At 45.0% G+C, this 17,500-nt stretch overlaps 1 protein-coding gene across 1 annotated transcript in view; it reads left to right on the forward strand.

The window, feature by feature from the left end:
* Nucleotides 1-78: 78 nt before the first annotated feature.
* Nucleotides 79-17,500, forward strand: part of LOC135534398 (lysophospholipid acyltransferase 1-like) — a gene marked incomplete at its 5' end in the record, with an annotated part of 37,884 nt that continues 20,462 nt past the window's right edge. Inside the window, 2 exons of the mRNA XM_064961411.1 lie at nt 79-205; nt 2,641-2,736. Of these exons, the coding sequence (XP_064817483.1) occupies nt 79-205; nt 2,641-2,736 (223 nt within the window). The remainder of the gene's footprint in view (nt 206-2,640; nt 2,737-17,500) is intronic.

Below are 17,500 nucleotides of genomic sequence, written 5' to 3' on the forward strand. Positions count from 1 at the left end.
AGTTTAGTCCTGATCACCCAGTTTAGTCCTGATCACCCAGTTTAGTCCTAATCACCCAGTTTAGTCCTGATCACCCAGTATTTAACAGTAACCTATCATTTGTTTTGTGTTGTTTTCGTCGCTGCAGGTATGCAGTCCATATCTCTGTCTTGGTGATGGTCTGCTACAGGATTCTGGTCACAGCTGACATCCACAACATTCACAGGTAAACACACACCGCCACGTCTCCCATGCAGACACTTGTAATAACATCTTCACCACATGGGTCCTTCTTTGCATGCATGTTGACGACAAGTTAAAGTAGATAGGAAGTGGTAGCTGGACCAGACTGTCTCTATCTCTATATCTCTCTGTCTCTGTCTTGCTCTTTTTCTGTCTGTCTGTCTGTCTCTGTCTGTGTCTGTCTGTCTGTGTCTGTCTGTCTGTCTCTGTCTGTCTCTGTCTGTCTGTTTCTCTCTTCTCTCTCTCTCTGTGTCTGTCTCTCTGTCTCTGTTGTCTGTCTGTGTGTCTGTCTGTCTCTCTGTGTCTGTCTCTCTGTGTCTGTCTCTCTGTGTCTGTCTCTCTGTGTCTGTCTCTGTGTCTGTCTGTGTCTCTGTCTCTGTATGTGTGTCTGTCTGTGTTTAGGTCCTGGAATGTGATGAATGTAGGTAGAAAACAGAACAGTAACACTGATGAGGTTTTCCATTAGGGATTCCTTGGAGGAGTCTAGATAGAGACGGCATTGTTCTCTGTGCCATCGCCCATCGCCTCGCCCACTCCAGTTGAAGAAAGATGGGTCATTGGGTTGTGGGTTACTGTGTGCTGAAAGACAATGTTTCACCATACAGCATTTGTGTGTACTGTCCATCTCCAGTTGTACTTGAAGGTGATCGCTGAGATGAACACGATCTATTCCACCTCGTAGTTGATCTTTCTCCCGTATGCAGACGAGGAACTACCAGACTAAAACATGGAAAAGGTTTCATTCGTTAAAAGCGCCACTCATTCTTAGCATGGAGGGATATAGGATGTTACTCTGGGGCTCCATCTTCTCAATCTGAATTACATATTAAATATGAGCTTTTATTTGATTTGATTTCACCTTTTATTTAACCAGGTCGGGCCAGTTGAGAACACCTTTATTTAACCAGGTAGGCCAGTTGAGAACACCTTTATTTAACCAGGTAGGCCAGTTGAGAACACCTTTATTTAACCAGGTAGGCCAGTTGAGAACACCTTTATTTAACCAGGTAGGCCAGTTGAGAACACCTTTATTTAACCAGGTAGACCATTTGAGAACACCTTTATTTAACCAGGTAGGCCAGTTGAGAACACCTTTATTTAACCAGGTAGGCCAGTTGAGAACAAGTTCTCATTTACAACTGCAACCTGGCCAAGATAAAGCAAAGCAGTGTGACACAAACAACAACTCAGAGTTACACATGGAATGAACCAACATACAGTCAATAACACAATAGAAAGGTCTGTATACAGTGTGTGTTAATGTAGTAAGGCTATAAATAGGCCATTGTGGTGAAATAATTACAATTTAGAAATTAAACACTGGAGTGATAGATGTGCAGAAGATGAATGTGCAAGTAGAGATACTGGGGTGTAAAAATAATAGCAACATGGGGATGAGGTAGATAGATGGGCTATTTACAGATGGGCTGTGTACAGGTGTAGTGATCTGTGAGCTGCTCTGACAGATGGTGCTTAAAGTTAGTGAGGGAGATGAGAGTCTCCAGCTTCAGTGATTTTTGCAATTCATTCCAGTCATTGGCAGCAGAGAACTGGAAGGAGAGGCGGCCAAATGAAAAATTGGCTTTGGGGGTGACTAGAGAGATATACCTGCTGGAGCGCGTGCTACGGATGGGTGTTGCTATGGTGACCAGTGAGCTGAGATAAGGCGGGGCTTTACCTAGCAAAGACTCATAGATGACCAGGAGCCAGTGGGTTTGGTGACGGATATGTAGCGAGGGCCAGCCAACGAGAGAGTACAGGTCACAGTGGTGGGTAGTGTATGGGGCTTTGGTGACAAAACGGATGGCACTGTGATAGACTGCATCCAGTTTTCTGAGTAGAGTGTTCGAGGCTATTTTATAAATGACATCGCCAAAGTCAAGGATTGGTAGGATGGTCCGTTTTACGAGGGTATGTTTGGCGGCATGAGTGAAGGAGGCTTTGTTGCGAAATTGGAAGCCGACTCTAGATTTAATTTTGGATTGGAGATGCTTAATGTGAGTCTGGAAGGAGAGTTTACAGTCTAACCAGACACCTAGGTATTTGTCATTGTCCACATTTTCTAGGTGAGAACCGTCCAGAGTAGTGATGCTAGTCACATTAAGTTTTACTAGCATTTAAGAGAAGTTGGAGGCCACGGAAGGAGAGTTGTATGGCATTGAAGCTCGTCTGGAGGTTAGTTAACACAGTGTCCAAAGAAGGGCCAGATGTATACAGAATGGTGGGATGTAGGATGCTACTCTGTAGCTCCATGTTCTCAATCTGATTTAAATGTCCCCTCCAGGTATACTATGATCACGGCCGTGTTCTCGATCTGATTTAAATGTCCCCTCCAGGTATACTGTGGTTTAAATGTCCCCTCCAGGTATACTATGATCACGGCCGTGTTCTCGATCTGATTATAAATGTCCCCTCCAGGTATACTATGATCACGGCCGTCAGCTACCTCGCAGTGTGTCAGGTGAGCAGAGTCTTCATCTATAACTATGGGATCCTCTCAACAGACTTCTCTGGGTAAGTAGCCGTGTTGTTCCAGATCAAGACAGGTTCACTGGCAGTACTCCAGACCCGTCTCCAGACTACATATTGAGTGTCTCGGTTTTTGTCTCAAGTGTTGGATACATTTTTTTTTTTTACTCTGTCTTGACTCTGACAACGAGGACTCGTCATTTCTTTCCGAGACCAGTGGAGTAAAAATGCTCCTAATTATCAGCTCCCCTTCAGTCAGCGGATAAAACTGCCTCACCAGGTATTGACACTTGTTCACGACAGAGTAATATCTCATCGCCTGTTGAAACCTGGCTTCTTACTTTACTCCTGACGTTACACTGTCCTTTACTCCTGGCGTTATACTGTCCTTTACTCCTGGGGTTATACTGTCCTTTACTCCTGGCGTTATACTGTCCTTTACTCCTGACGTTACACTGTCCTTTACTCCTGGCGTTATACTGTCCTTTACTCCTGGGGTTATACTGTCCTTTACTCCTGACGTTATACTGTCCTTTACTCCTGGCGTTATACTGTCCTTTACTCCTGACGTTATACTGTCCTTTACTCCTGGGGTTATACTGTCCTTTACTCCTGGGGTTACACTGTCCTTTACTCCTGGGGTTATACTGTCCTTTACTCCTGACGTTATACTGTCCTTTACTCCTGGGGTTATACTGTCCTTTACTCCTGACGTTATACTGTCCTTTACTCCTGGGGTTATACTGTCCTTTACTCCTGGGGTTATAATGTCCTTTACTCCTGGCGTTATACTGTCCTTTACTCCTGACGTTATACTGTCCTTTACTCCTGGCGTTATACTGTCCTTTACTCCTGGGGTTATACTGTCCTTTACTCCTGGCGTTATACTGTCCTTTACTCCTGGGGTTATACTGTCCTTTACTCCTGACGTTATACTGTCCTTTACTGTCCTTTACTCCTGGCGTTATACTGTCCTTTACTCCTGGCGTTATACTGTCCTTTACTCCTGGGGTTATACTGTCCTTTACTGTCCTTTACTCCTGGCGTTATACTGTCCTTTACTCCTGGCGTTACACTGTCCTTTACTCCTGGCGTTACACTGTCCTTTACTCCTGACGTTATACTGTCCTTTACTCCTGGCGTTATACTGTCCTTTACTCCTGGGGTTATACTGTCCTTTACTGTCCTTTACTCCTGGCGTTATACTGTCCTTTACTCCTGGCGTTACACTGTCCTTTACTCCTGGCGTTACACTGTCCTTTACTCCTGACGTTATACTGTCCTTTACTCCTGGCGTTATACTGTCCTTTACTCCTGGGGTTACACTGTCCTTTACTCCTGGGGTTACACTGTCCTTTACTGTCCTTTACTCCTGGCGTTACACTGTCCTTTACTCCTGGGGTTACACTGTCCTTTACTCCTGGTGTTATACTGTCCTTTACTCCTGGCGTTACACTGTCCTTTACTCCTGGGGTTATACTGTCCTTTACTCCTGGGGTTACACTGTCCTTTACTCCTGGCGTTACACTGTCCTTTACTCCTGGCGTTATACTGTCCTTTACTCCTGGGGTTATACTGTCCTTTACTCCTGGCGTTATACTGTCCTTTACTCCTGGCGTTATACTGTCCTTTACTCCTGACGTTATACTGTCCTTTACTCCTGGGGTTATACTGTCCTTTACTGTCCTTTACTCCTGACGTTACACTGTCCTTTACTCCTGGGGTTACACTGTCCTTTACTCCTGGGGTTATACTGTCCTTTACTGTCCTTTACTCCTGACGTTACACTGTCCTTTACTCCTGGGGTTATACTGTCCTTTACTGTCCTTTACTCCTGACGTTACACTGTCCTTTACTCCTGGGGTTATACTGTCCTTTACTGTCCTTTACTCCTGACGTTACACTGTCCTTTACTCCTGGGGTTATACTGTCCTTTACTCCTGACGTTATACTGTCCTTTACTCCTGGGGTTATACTGTCCTTTACTCCTGGGGTTATACTGTCCTTTACTCCTGACGTTACACTGTCCTTTACTCCTGATGTTACACTGTCCTTTACTCCTGGGGTTATACTGTCCTTTACTCCTGACGTTACACTGTCCTTTACTCCTGATGTTACACTGTCCTTTACTCCTGGGGTTATACTGTCCTTTACTCCTGACGTTATACTGTCCTTTACTCCTGATGTTACACTGTCCTTTACTGTCCTTTACTCCTGGCGTTATACTGTCCTTTACTCCTGGGGTTATACTGTCCTTTACTCCTGGGGTTATACTGTCCTTTACTCCTGGGGTTATACTGTCCTTTACTCCTGACGTTATACTGTCCTTTACTGTCCTTTACTCCTGGCGTTATACTGTCCTTTACTCCTGGGGTTATACTGTCCTTTACTCCTGGGGTTATACTGTCCTTTACTCCTGGCGTTATACTGTCCTTTACTCCTGACGTTATACTGTCCTTTACTCCTGGCGTTATACTGTCCTTTACTCCTGGCGTTATACTGTCCTTTACTCCTGACGTTATACTGTCCTTTACTGTCCTTTACTCCTGATGTTATACTGTCCTTTACTCCTGGGGTTATACTGTCCTTTACTCCTGGGGTTATACTGTCCTTTACTCCTGGCGTTATACTGTCCTTTACTCCTGACGTTACACTGTCCTTTACTCCTGGCGTTACACTGTCCTTTACTCCTGGCGTTATACTGTCCTTTACTCCTGACGTTATACTGTCCTTTACTCCTGACGTTATACTGTCCTTTACTCCTGACGTTATACTGTCCTTTACTCCTGGCGTTATACTGTCCTTTACTGTCCTTCACTCCTGAGGTTATACTGTCCTTTACTCCTGACGTTATACTGTCCTTTACTCCTGACGTTATACTGTCCTTTACTCCTGACGTTACACTGTCCTTTACTCCTGGCGTTACACTGTCCTTTACTCCTGGCGTTATACTGTCCTTTACTCCTGACGTTATACTGTCCTTTACTCCTGACGTTATACTGTCCTTTACTCCTGACGTTATACTGTCCTTTACTCCTGGCGTTATACTGTCCTTTACTGTCCTTCACTCCTGAGGTTATACTGTCCTTTACTCCTGACGTTATACTGTCCTTTACTCCTGACGTTATACTGTCCTTTACTCCTGACGTTACACTGTCCTTTACTGTCCTTTACTCCTGACGTTACACTGTCCTTTACTCCTGGCGTTATACTGTCCTTTACTCCTGGCGTTACACTGTCCTTTACTCCTGGGGTTACACTGTCCTTTACTGTCCTTTACTCCTGACGTTACACTGTCCTTTACTCCTGACGTTACACTGTCCTTTACTGTCCTTTACTCCTGGCGTTATACTGTCCTTTACTCCTGGCGTTATACTGTCCTTTACTCCTGGCGTTATAATGTCCTTTACTGTCCTTTACTCCTGGCGTTATACTGTCCTTTACTGTCCTTTACTCCTGGCGTTATACTGTCCTTTACTCCTGGCGTTACACTGTCCTTTACTCCTGGCGTTACACTGTCCTTTACTCCTGGCGTTATACTGTCCTTTACTCCTGGCGTTACACTGTCCTTTACTCCTGGGGTTACACTGTCCTTTACTGTCCTTTACTCCTGACGTTACACTGTCCTTTACTCCTGACGTTACACTGTCCTTTACTGTCCTTTACTCCTGGCGTTATACTGTCCTTTACTCCTGGCGTTATACTGTCCTTTACTCCTGGCGTTATAATGTCCTTTACTGTCCTTTACTCCTGGCGTTATACTGTCCTTTACTCCTGGCGTTATACTGTCCTTTACTCCTGGCGTTATACTGTCCTTTACTCCTGGCGTTACACTGTCCTTTACTCCTGGCGTTACACTGTCCTTTAGTCCTGGCGTTATACTGTCCTTTACTCCTGACGTTACACTGTCCTTTACTCCTGGGGTTACACTGTCCTTTACTCCTGGCGTTATACTGTCCTTTACTCCTGGCGTTATAATGTCCTTTACTGTCCTTTACTCCTGGCGTTATACTGTCCTTTACTCCTGGCGTTACACTGTCCTTTACTCCTGGCGTTACACTGTCCTTTACTCCTGGCGTTACACTGTCCTTTACTCCTGGCGTTACACTGTCCTTTACTCCTGGCGTTATACTGTCCTTTACTCCTGACGTTACACTGTCCTTTACTCCTGGGGTTACACTGTCCTTTACTCCTGGCGTTACACTGTCCTTTACTCCTGGGGTTACACTGTCCTTTACTGTCCTTTACTCCTGGCGTTATACTGTCCTTTACTCCTGGCGTTATACTGTCCTTTACTCCTGGCGTTACACTGTCCTTTACTCCTGGGGTTATACTGTCCTTTACTGTCCTTTACTCCTGGCGTTACACTGTCCTTTACTGTCCTTTACTCCTGGCGTTATACTGTCCTTTACTCCTGGGGTTATAATGTCCTTTACTGTCCTTTACTCCTGGCGTTATACTGTCCTTTACTCCTGGCGTTACACTGTCCTTTACTCCTGGCGTTATACTGTCCTTTACTCCTGGCGTTATACTGTCCTTTACTCCTGGCGTTATACTGTCCTTTACTCCTGGCGTTATACTGTCCTTTACTCCTGGGGTTATAATGTCCTTTACTGTCCTTTACTCCTGGCGTTATACTGTCCTTTACTCCTGGCGTTATACTGTCCTTTACTCCTGGCGTTACACTGTCCTTTACTCCTGGCGTTATACTGTCCTTTACTCCTAGCGTTATACTGTCCTTTACTCCTGACGTTGTACTGTCCTTTACTCCTGGGGTTATACTGTCCTTTACTCCTGGGGTTATACTGTCCTTTACTGTCCTTTACTCCTGACGTTACACTGTCCTTTACTCCTGGGGTTATACTGTCCTTTACTCCTGACGTTACACTGTCCTTTACTCCTGATGTTACACTGTCCTTTACTCCTGGGGTTATACTGTCCTTTACTCCTGACGTTACACTGTCCTTTACTCCTGATGTTACACTGTCCTTTACTCCTGGGGTTATACTGTCCTTTACTCCTGACGTTATACTGTCCTTTACTCCTGACGTTATACTGTCCTTTACTCCTGGGGTTATACTGTCCTTTACTCCTGGGGTTATACTGTCCTTTACTCCTGACGTTATACTGTCCTTTACTCCTGGGGTTATACTGTCCTTTACTGTCCTTTACTCCTGACGTTACACTGTCCTTTACTCCTGGGGTTACACTGTCCTTTACTCCTGGGGTTATACTGTCCTTTACTGTCCTTTACTCCTGACGTTACACTGTCCTTTACTCCTGGGGTTATACTGTCCTTTACTGTCCTTTACTCCTGACGTTACACTGTCCTTTACTCCTGGGGTTATACTGTCCTTTACTGTCCTTTACTCCTGACGTTACACTGTCCTTTACTCCTGGGGTTATACTGTCCTTTACTCCTGACGTTATACTGTCCTTTACTCCTGGGGTTATACTGTCCTTTACTCCTGGGGTTATACTGTCCTTTACTCCTGACGTTACACTGTCCTTTACTCCTGATGTTACACTGTCCTTTACTCCTGGGGTTATACTGTCCTTTACTCCTGACGTTATACTGTCCTTTACTCCTGATGTTACACTGTCCTTTACTGTCCTTTACTCCTGGCGTTATACTGTCCTTTACTCCTGGGGTTATACTGTCCTTTACTCCTGGGGTTATACTGTCCTTTACTCCTGGGGTTATACTGTCCTTTACTCCTGACGTTATACTGTCCTTTACTGTCCTTTACTCCTGGCGTTATACTGTCCTTTACTCCTGGGGTTATACTGTCCTTTACTCCTGGGGTTATACTGTCCTTTACTCCTGGCGTTATACTGTCCTTTACTCCTGACGTTATACTGTCCTTTACTCCTGGCGTTATACTGTCCTTTACTCCTGGCGTTATACTGTCCTTTACTCCTGATGTTATACTGTCCTTTACTCCTGGGGTTATACTGTCCTTTACTCCTGGGGTTATACTGTCCTTTACTCCTGGCGTTATACTGTCCTTTACTCCTGACGTTACACTGTCCTTTACTCCTGACGTTACACTGTCCTTTACTCCTGGCGTTATACTGTCCTTTACTCCTGGCGTTATACTGTCCTTTACTCCTGACGTTATACTGTCCTTTACTCCTGACGTTATACTGTCCTTTACTCCTGACGTTATACTGTCCTTTACTCCTGGCGTTATACTGTCCTTTACTGTCCTTCACTCCTGAGGTTATACTGTCCTTTACTCCTGACGTTATACTGTCCTTTACTCCTGACGTTATACTGTCCTTTACTCCTGACGTTACACTGTCCTTTACTGTCCTTTACTCCTGACGTTACACTGTCCTTTACTCCTGGCGTTATACTGTCCTTTACTCCTGGCGTTACACTGTCCTTTACTCCTGGGGTTACACTGTCCTTTACTGTCCTTTACTCCTGACGTTACACTGTCCTTTACTCCTGACGTTATACTGTCCTTTACTCCTGACGTTATACTGTCCTTTACTCCTGGGGTTATACTGTCCTTTACTCCTGGGGTTATACTGTCCTTTACTCCTGACGTTATACTGTCCTTTACTCCTGGGGTTATACTGTCCTTTACTGTCCTTTACTCCTGACGTTACACTGTCCTTTACTCCTGGGGTTACACTGTCCTTTACTCCTGGGGTTATACTGTCCTTTACTGTCCTTTACTCCTGACGTTACACTGTCCTTTACTCCTGGGGTTATACTGTCCTTTACTGTCCTTTACTCCTGACGTTACACTGTCCTTTACTCCTGGGGTTATACTGTCCTTTACTGTCCTTTACTCCTGACTTTACACTGTCCTTTACTCCTGGGGTTATACTGTCCTTTACTCCTGACGTTATACTGTCCTTTACTCCTGGGGTTATACTGTCCTTTACTCCTGGGGTTATACTGTCCTTTACTCCTGACGTTACACTGTCCTTTACTCCTGATGTTACACTGTCCTTTACTCCTGGGGTTATACTGTCCTTTACTCCTGACGTTACACTGTCCTTTACTCCTGATGTTACACTGTCCTTTACTCCTGGGGTTATACTGTCCTTTACTCCTGACGTTATACTGTCCTTTACTCCTGATGTTACACTGTCCTTTACTGTCCTTTACTCCTGGCGTTATACTGTCCTTTACTCCTGGGGTTATACTGTCCTTTACTCCTGACGTTATACTGTCCTTTACTCCTGATGTTACACTGTCCTTTACTGTCCTTTACTCCTGGCGTTATACTGTCCTTTACTCCTGGGGTTATACTGTCCTTTACTCCTGGGGTTATACTGTCCTTTACTCCTGGGGTTATACTGTCCTTTACTCCTGGGGTTATACTGTCCTTTACTCCTGGGGTTATACTGTCCTTTACTCCTGACGTTATACTGTCCTTTACTCCTGGGGTTATACTGTCCTTTACTCCTGGGGTTATACTGTCCTTTACTCCTGACGTTATACTGTCCTTTACTGTCCTTTACTCCTGGCGTTATACTGTCCTTTACTCCTGGGGTTATACTGTCCTTTACTCCTGGGGTTATACTGTCCTTTACTCCTGGCGTTATACTGTCCTTTACTCCTGGCGTTATACTGTCCTTTACTCCTGGGGTTATACTGTCCTTTACTCCTGATGTTATACTGTCCTTTACTCCTGGGGTTATACTGTCCTTTACTCCTGGCGTTATACTGTCCTTTACTCCTGATGTTATACTGTCCTTTACTCCTGACGTTACACTGTCCTTTACTCCTGGCGTTATACTGTCCTTTACTCCTGGTGTTATACTGTCCTTTACTCCTGACGTTATACTGTCCTTTACTCCTGACGTTATACTGTCCTTTACTCCTGACGTTATACTGTCCTTTACTCCTGGCGTTATACTGTCCTTTACTGTCCTTCACTCCTGAGGTTATACTGTCCTTTACTCCTGACGTTATACTGTCCTTTACTCCTGACGTTATACTGTCCTTTACTCCTGACGTTACACTGTCCTTTACTGTCCTTTACTCCTGACGTTACACTGTCCTTTACTCCTGGCGTTATACTGTCCTTTACTCCTGGCGTTACACTGTCCTTTACTCCTGGGGTTACACTGTCCTTTACTGTCCTTTACTCCTGACGTTACACTGTCCTTTACTCCTGACGTTACACTGTCCTTTACTGTCCTTTACTCCTGGCGTTATACTGTCCTTTACTCCTGGCGTTATACTGTCCTTTACTCCTGGCGTTATAATGTCCTTTACTGTCCTTTACTCCTGGCGTTATACTGTCCTTTACTGTCCTTTACTCCTGGCGTTATACTGTCCTTTACTCCTGGCATTACACTGTCCTTTACTCCTGGCGTTACACTGTCCTTTACTCCTGGCGTTATACTGTCCTTTACTCCTGGCGTTACACTGTCCTTTACTCCTGGGGTTACACTGTCCTTTACTGTCCTTTACTCCTGACGTTACACTGTCCTTTACTCCTGACGTTACACTGTCCTTTACTGTCCTTTACTCCTGGCGTTATACTGTCCTTTACTCCTGGCGTTATACTGTCCTTTACTCCTGGCGTTATAATGTCCTTTACTGTCCTTTACTCCTGGCGTTATACTGTCCTTTACTCCTGGCGTTATACTGTCCTTTACTCCTGGCGTTACACTGTCCTTTACTCCTGGCGTTACACTGTCCTTTACTCCTGGCGTTATACTGTCCTTTACTCCTGGCGTTATACTGTCCTTTACTCCTGACGTTACACTGTCCTTTACTCCTGGGGTTACACTGTCCTTTACTCCTGGCGTTATAATGTCCTTTACTGTCCTTTACTCCTGGCGTTATACTGTCCTTTACTCCTGGCGTTACACTGTCCTTTACTCCTGGCGTTACACTGTCCTTTACTCCTGGCGTTACACTGTCCTTTACTCCTGGCGTTACACTGTCCTTTACTCCTGGCGTTATACTGTCCTTTACTCCTGACGTTACACTGTCCTTTACTCCTGGGGTTATACTGTCCTTTACTCCTGGCGTTACACTGTCCTTTACTCCTGGGGTTACACTGTCCTTTACTCCTGGCGTTATACTGTCCTTTACTCCTGGCGTTACACTGTCCTTTACTCCTGGCGTTACACTGTCCTTTACTCCTGGCGTTACACTGTCCTTTACTGTCCTTTACTCCTGACGTTACACTGTCCTTTACTCCTGACGTTACACTGTCCTTTACTGTCCTTTACTCCTGGCGTTATACTGTCCTTTACTCCTGGCGTTATACTGTCCTTTACTCCTGGCGTTATAATGTCCTTTACTGTCCTTTACTCCTGGCGTTATACTGTCCTTTACTGTCCTTTACTCCTGGCGTTATACTGTCCTTTACTCCTGGCATTACACTGTCCTTTACTCCTGGCGTTACACTGTCCTTTACTCCTGGCGTTATACTGTCCTTTACTCCTGGCGTTACACTGTCCTTTACTCCTGGGGTTACACTGTCCTTTACTGTCCTTTACTCCTGACGTTACACTGTCCTTTACTCCTGACGTTACACTGTCCTTTACTGTCCTTTACTCCTGGCGTTATACTGTCCTTTACTCCTGGCGTTATACTGTCCTTTACTCCTGGCGTTATAATGTCCTTTACTGTCCTTTACTCCTGGCGTTATACTGTCCTTTACTCCTGGCGTTATACTGTCCTTTACTCCTGGCGTTACACTGTCCTTTACTCCTGGCGTTACACTGTCCTTTACTCCTGGCGTTATACTGTCCTTTACTCCTGGCGTTATACTGTCCTTTACTCCTGACGTTACACTGTCCTTTACTCCTGGGGTTACACTGTCCTTTACTCCTGGCGTTATAATGTCCTTTACTGTCCTTTACTCCTGGCGTTATACTGTCCTTTACTCCTGGCGTTACACTGTCCTTTACTCCTGGCGTTACACTGTCCTTTACTCCTGGCGTTACACTGTCCTTTACTCCTGGCGTTACACTGTCCTTTACTCCTGGCGTTATACTGTCCTTTACTCCTGACGTTACACTGTCCTTTACTCCTGGGGTTATACTGTCCTTTACTCCTGGCGTTACACTGTCCTTTACTCCTGGGGTTACACTGTCCTTTACTCCTGGCGTTACACTGTCCTTTACTCCTGGCGTTACACTGTCCTTTACTCCTGGCGTTACACTGTCCTTTACTGTCCTTTACTCCTGACGTTACACTGTCCTTTACTCCTGACGTTACACTGTCCTTTACTGTCCTTTACTCCTGGCGTTATACTGTCCTTTACTCCTGGCGTTATACTGTCCTTTACTCCTGGCGTTATAATGTCCTTTACTGTCCTTTACTCCTGGCGTTATACTGTCCTTTACTCCTGGCGTTATACTGTCCTTTACTCCTGGCGTTACACTGTCCTTTACTCCTGGCGTTATACTGTCCTTTACTCCTGGCGTTATACTGTCCTTTACTCCTGGCGTTACACTGTCCTTTACTCCTGGGGTTACACTGTCCTTTACTGTCCTTTACTCCTGACGTTACACTGTCCTTTACTCCTGACGTTACACTGTCCTTTACTGTCCTTTACTCCTGGCGTTATACTGTCCTTTACTCCTGGCGTTATACTGTCCTTTACTCCTGGCGTTATAATGTCCTTTACTGTCCTTTACTCCTGGCGTTATACTGTCCTTTACTCCTGGGGTTACACTGTCCTTTACTCCTGGCGTTATACTGTCCTTTACTGTCCTTTACTCCTGACGTTATACTGTCCTTTACTCCTGGCGTTATACTGTCCTTTACTCCTGGGGTTATAATGTCCTTTACTGTCCTTTACTCCTGGCGTTATACTGTCCTTTACTCCTGGCGTTATACTGTCCTTTACTCCTGGCGTTATACTGTCCTTTACTCCTGGCGTTATACTGTCCTTTACTCCTGGCGTTATACTGTCCTTTACTCCTGACGTTATACTGTCCTTTACTCCTGGGGTTATACTGTCCTTTACTCCTGGCGTTATACTGTCCTTTACTCCTGGCGTTATACTGTCCTTTACTCCTGGCGTTATACTGTCCTTTACTCCTGGGGTTATACTGTCCTTTACTCCTGGCGTTATACTGTCCTTTACTCCTGACGTTATACTGTCCTTTACTCCTGACGTTACACTGTCCTTTACTCCTGACGTTACACTGTCCTTTACTCCTGGCGTTACACTGTCCTTTACTCCTGGGGTTATACTGTCCTTTACTCCTGGCGTTATACTGTCCTTTACTCCTGACGTTATACTGTCCTTTACTCCTGACGTTACACTGTCCTTTACTCCTGACGTTACACTGTCCTTTACTCCTGGCGTTACACTGTCCTTTACTCCTGGCGTTACACTGTCCTTTACTCCTGGGGTTATACTGTCCTTTACTCCTGGCGTTATACTGTCCTTTACTGTCCTTTACTCCTGGGGTTATACTGTCCTTTACTGTCCTTTACTCCTGGCGTTATACTGTCCTTTACTCCTGGGGTTATACTGTCCTTTACTGTCCTTTACTCCTGGCGTTATACTGTCCTTTACTCCTGGCGTTATACTGTCCTTTACTCCTGGCGTTATACTGTCCTTTACTCCTGGCGTTATACTGTCCTTTACTCCTGGGGTTATAATGTCCTTTACTGTCCTTTACTCCTGGCGTTATACTGTCCTTTACTCCTGGCGTTATACTGTCCTTTACTCCTGGCGTTATACTGTCCTTTACTCCTGGCGTTATACTGTCCTTTACTCCTGGCGTTATACTGTCCTTTACTCCTGGCGTTATACTGTCCTTTACTGTCCTTTACTCCTGGGGTTATACTGTCCTTTACTCCTGGGGTTATACTGTCCTTTACTCCTGGCGTTATACTGTCCTTTACTCCTGGGGTTATACTGTCCTTTACTCCTGGGGTTATACTGTCCTTTACTCCTGGGGTTATACTGTCCTTTACTCCTGGCGTTATACTGTCCTTTACTCCTGACGTTATACTGTCCTTTACTCCTAACGTTATACTGTCCTTTACTCCTGGCGTTATACTGTCCTTTACTCCTGGCGTTATACTGTCCTTTACTCCTGGGGTTATACTGTCCTTTACTGTCCTTTACTCCTGGGGTTATACTGTCCTTTACTCCTGGCGTTATACTGTCCTTTACTCCTGGGGTTATACTGTCCTTTACTCCTGGGGTTATACTGTCCTTTACTCCTGGCGTTATACTGTCCTTTACTCCTGGCGTTATACTGTCCTTTACTCCTGACGTTATACTGTCCTTTACTCCTGGCGTTATACTGTCCTTTACTCCTGGCGTTATACTGTCCTTTACTCCTGGGGTTATACTGTCCTTTACTGTCCTTTACTCCTGGGGTTATACTGTCCTTTACTCCTGGCGTTATACTGTCCTTTACTGTCCTTTACTCCTGGGGTTATACTGTCCTTTACTGTCCTTTACTCCTGGCGTTATACTGTCCTTTACTCCTGGGGTTATACTGTCCTTTACTCCTGGGGTTATACTGTCCTTTACTCCTGGGGTTATAATGTCCTTTACTCCTGGCGTTATACTGTCCTTTACTCCTGGCGTTATACTGTCCTTTACTCCTGACGTTATACTGTCCTTTACTCCTGACGTTATACTGTCCTTTACTCCTGGCGTTATACTGTCCTTTACTCCTGGGGTTATAATGTCCTTTACTCCTGGGGTTATACTGTCCTTTACTCCTGGGGTTATACTGTCCTTTACTCCTGGGGTTATAATGTCCTTTACTCCTGGCGTTATACTGTCCTTTACTCCTGGGGTTATAATGTCCTTTACTCCTGGCGTTATACTGTCCTTTACTCCTGGCGTTATACTGTCCTTTACTCCTGGCGTTATACTGTCCTTTACTCCTGGGGTTATACTGTCCTTTACTCCTGGCGTTATACTGTCCTTTACTCCTGGCGTTATACTGTCCTTTACTCCTGGGGTTATAATGTCCTTTACTGTCCTGTACTCCTGGCGTTATGCTGTCCTTTACTCCTGGCGTTATACTGTCCTTTACTCCTGGCGTTATACTGTCCTTTACTTTCGCTGAAAAAATATCCTCAAACTTTGTTTACGCTTGTCAGAGATTCCTCCTGAATTCTGAAATAGTTAGTGTTTATTGAGGTTTTCATGGAATGTGTTTTTACATGGTACAGAATACAGATAAGGGTCTGCATTAGAGCTTCCTCAGTCCGTACTGAATCAGCTGACTCACTGCTTGAATCTGCTCAGTGACAACAGCACTATCCAACTCACTTTTTTCCTCAGTCTCAGCCTTCTTTAACCTCGTTTTTTTTCTAGATTTGTATGTTTTACTAGATTAATTTATTTATTCCCACCTCTCTCCTTCTCTTTCTCCTTCTCTTTCTCCTTCTCTTTCTCCTTCTCTTTCTCCTTCTCTTTCTCTTTCTCTCTCTCTTTCTCCTTCTTTCTTTCTCTCTCTCTCTTTCTCTCTCCTCTCTCCTCTCTCTGTCTCTCTCTCTCTCTCTCTCTCTCTCTCTCTGTCTCTCTCTCTCTCTCTCTCTCTCCTCTCTCTGTGTGTCTCTCTCTCTCTCTCTGTGTCTCTCTCTCTCTCTCTCTGTGTCTCTCTCTCTCTCTCTCCTCTATCTGTGTCTCTCTCTCTCTCTCTCTCTCTCTCTATCTGTGTCTCTCTCTCTTCCTCTCTCCTCTCTCTGTCTCTCTCTCTCTTCCTCTCTCCTCTCTCTGTCTCTCTCTTCTCTCCTCTCTCTCCCTCTCTCTCTCTCTCTCTCCTTCTCTCTCTTTCTCCTTCTCTTTCTCCTTCTCTTTCTCTCTCTCTTTCTCTCTCTCTCTCTCTCTCTCTCTCCTTATCTCTCTCTCTCTCCTTATCTCTCTCTCTCTCCTTATCTCTCTCTCTCTCTCCTTATCTCTCTCTCTCTCTCCTTATCTCTCTCTCTCTCCTCTCCTTCTCTTCTCTCTCTCTCTCTCTTTCTCTCTTTCTCTCTTCTCTCTCTCTCCTTCTCTCGCTCTCTCTTCTCTCTCTCTCCTTCTCTCTCTTTCTCTCTCCCTCTCATCATGTTGAATCTGCCACTCCCCCTGGTTAGTTTCTGCCTGTTATCTGCAGGTTTTCTTGGTTCTTTCAGAGATTGTGAAGCACTGCCCTAAACAAATAATAAAGCTGATAAAACAGTCAGTTAGTTTAACAGTACCTGCCGCTGCCATACTTGCTATACTGTTGCTTTTCTTTGCCAATGCTAATTATGCTATTATATGCTATGCTAACTATGCTATTCCTAACCCCAATGAATGCTAACCTTCGCTAACAAACTGTGCTTTCTCTGCAGACTGCAGGCAGGCTGAATGGTGAATGAGCTGAATCACACTGTACTGCTGTTGACTGGATAAACAGCACCATCACTGGGATCTGACGCTCCATTCATGTCCGTTGCTCTGCTTTCTCTCAGTCCATCTGGCTCCTATCAGCCCTGTTTCTCACTGTGCCTGCTGAGACTATAACCTCCATCTCATACACTTTGAAATACGGTGCACAGTGTTAACACATCGTTATATTCTATTGTGATGTCATGTAGAACACCTGGTTGTTTTAGATGAGTTCTAGAATCAATCAGCATAGAATCAATCAGCATAGTAGTGATGTAATGTAGAACACCTTGTTGTTTTAGATGGGTTCTAGAATCAATCAGCATAGTAGTGATGTAATGTAGAACACCTGGTTGTTTTAGATGGGTTCTAGAATCAATTTCTGGCTCCCGAGTGGCGCAGCGGTCTAAGGCACTTGCATCACAGTGCTCGAGGTGTCACTACAGACCCTGGATCTATCCCTGGCTGTATCACAACTGGCCGTG

This window comes from Oncorhynchus masou, unplaced genomic scaffold (assembly GCF_036934945.1).
Source record: "Oncorhynchus masou masou isolate Uvic2021 unplaced genomic scaffold, UVic_Omas_1.1 unplaced_scaffold_3349, whole genome shotgun sequence".
Taxonomy (NCBI): Eukaryota; Metazoa; Chordata; class Actinopteri; order Salmoniformes; family Salmonidae; genus Oncorhynchus; species Oncorhynchus masou.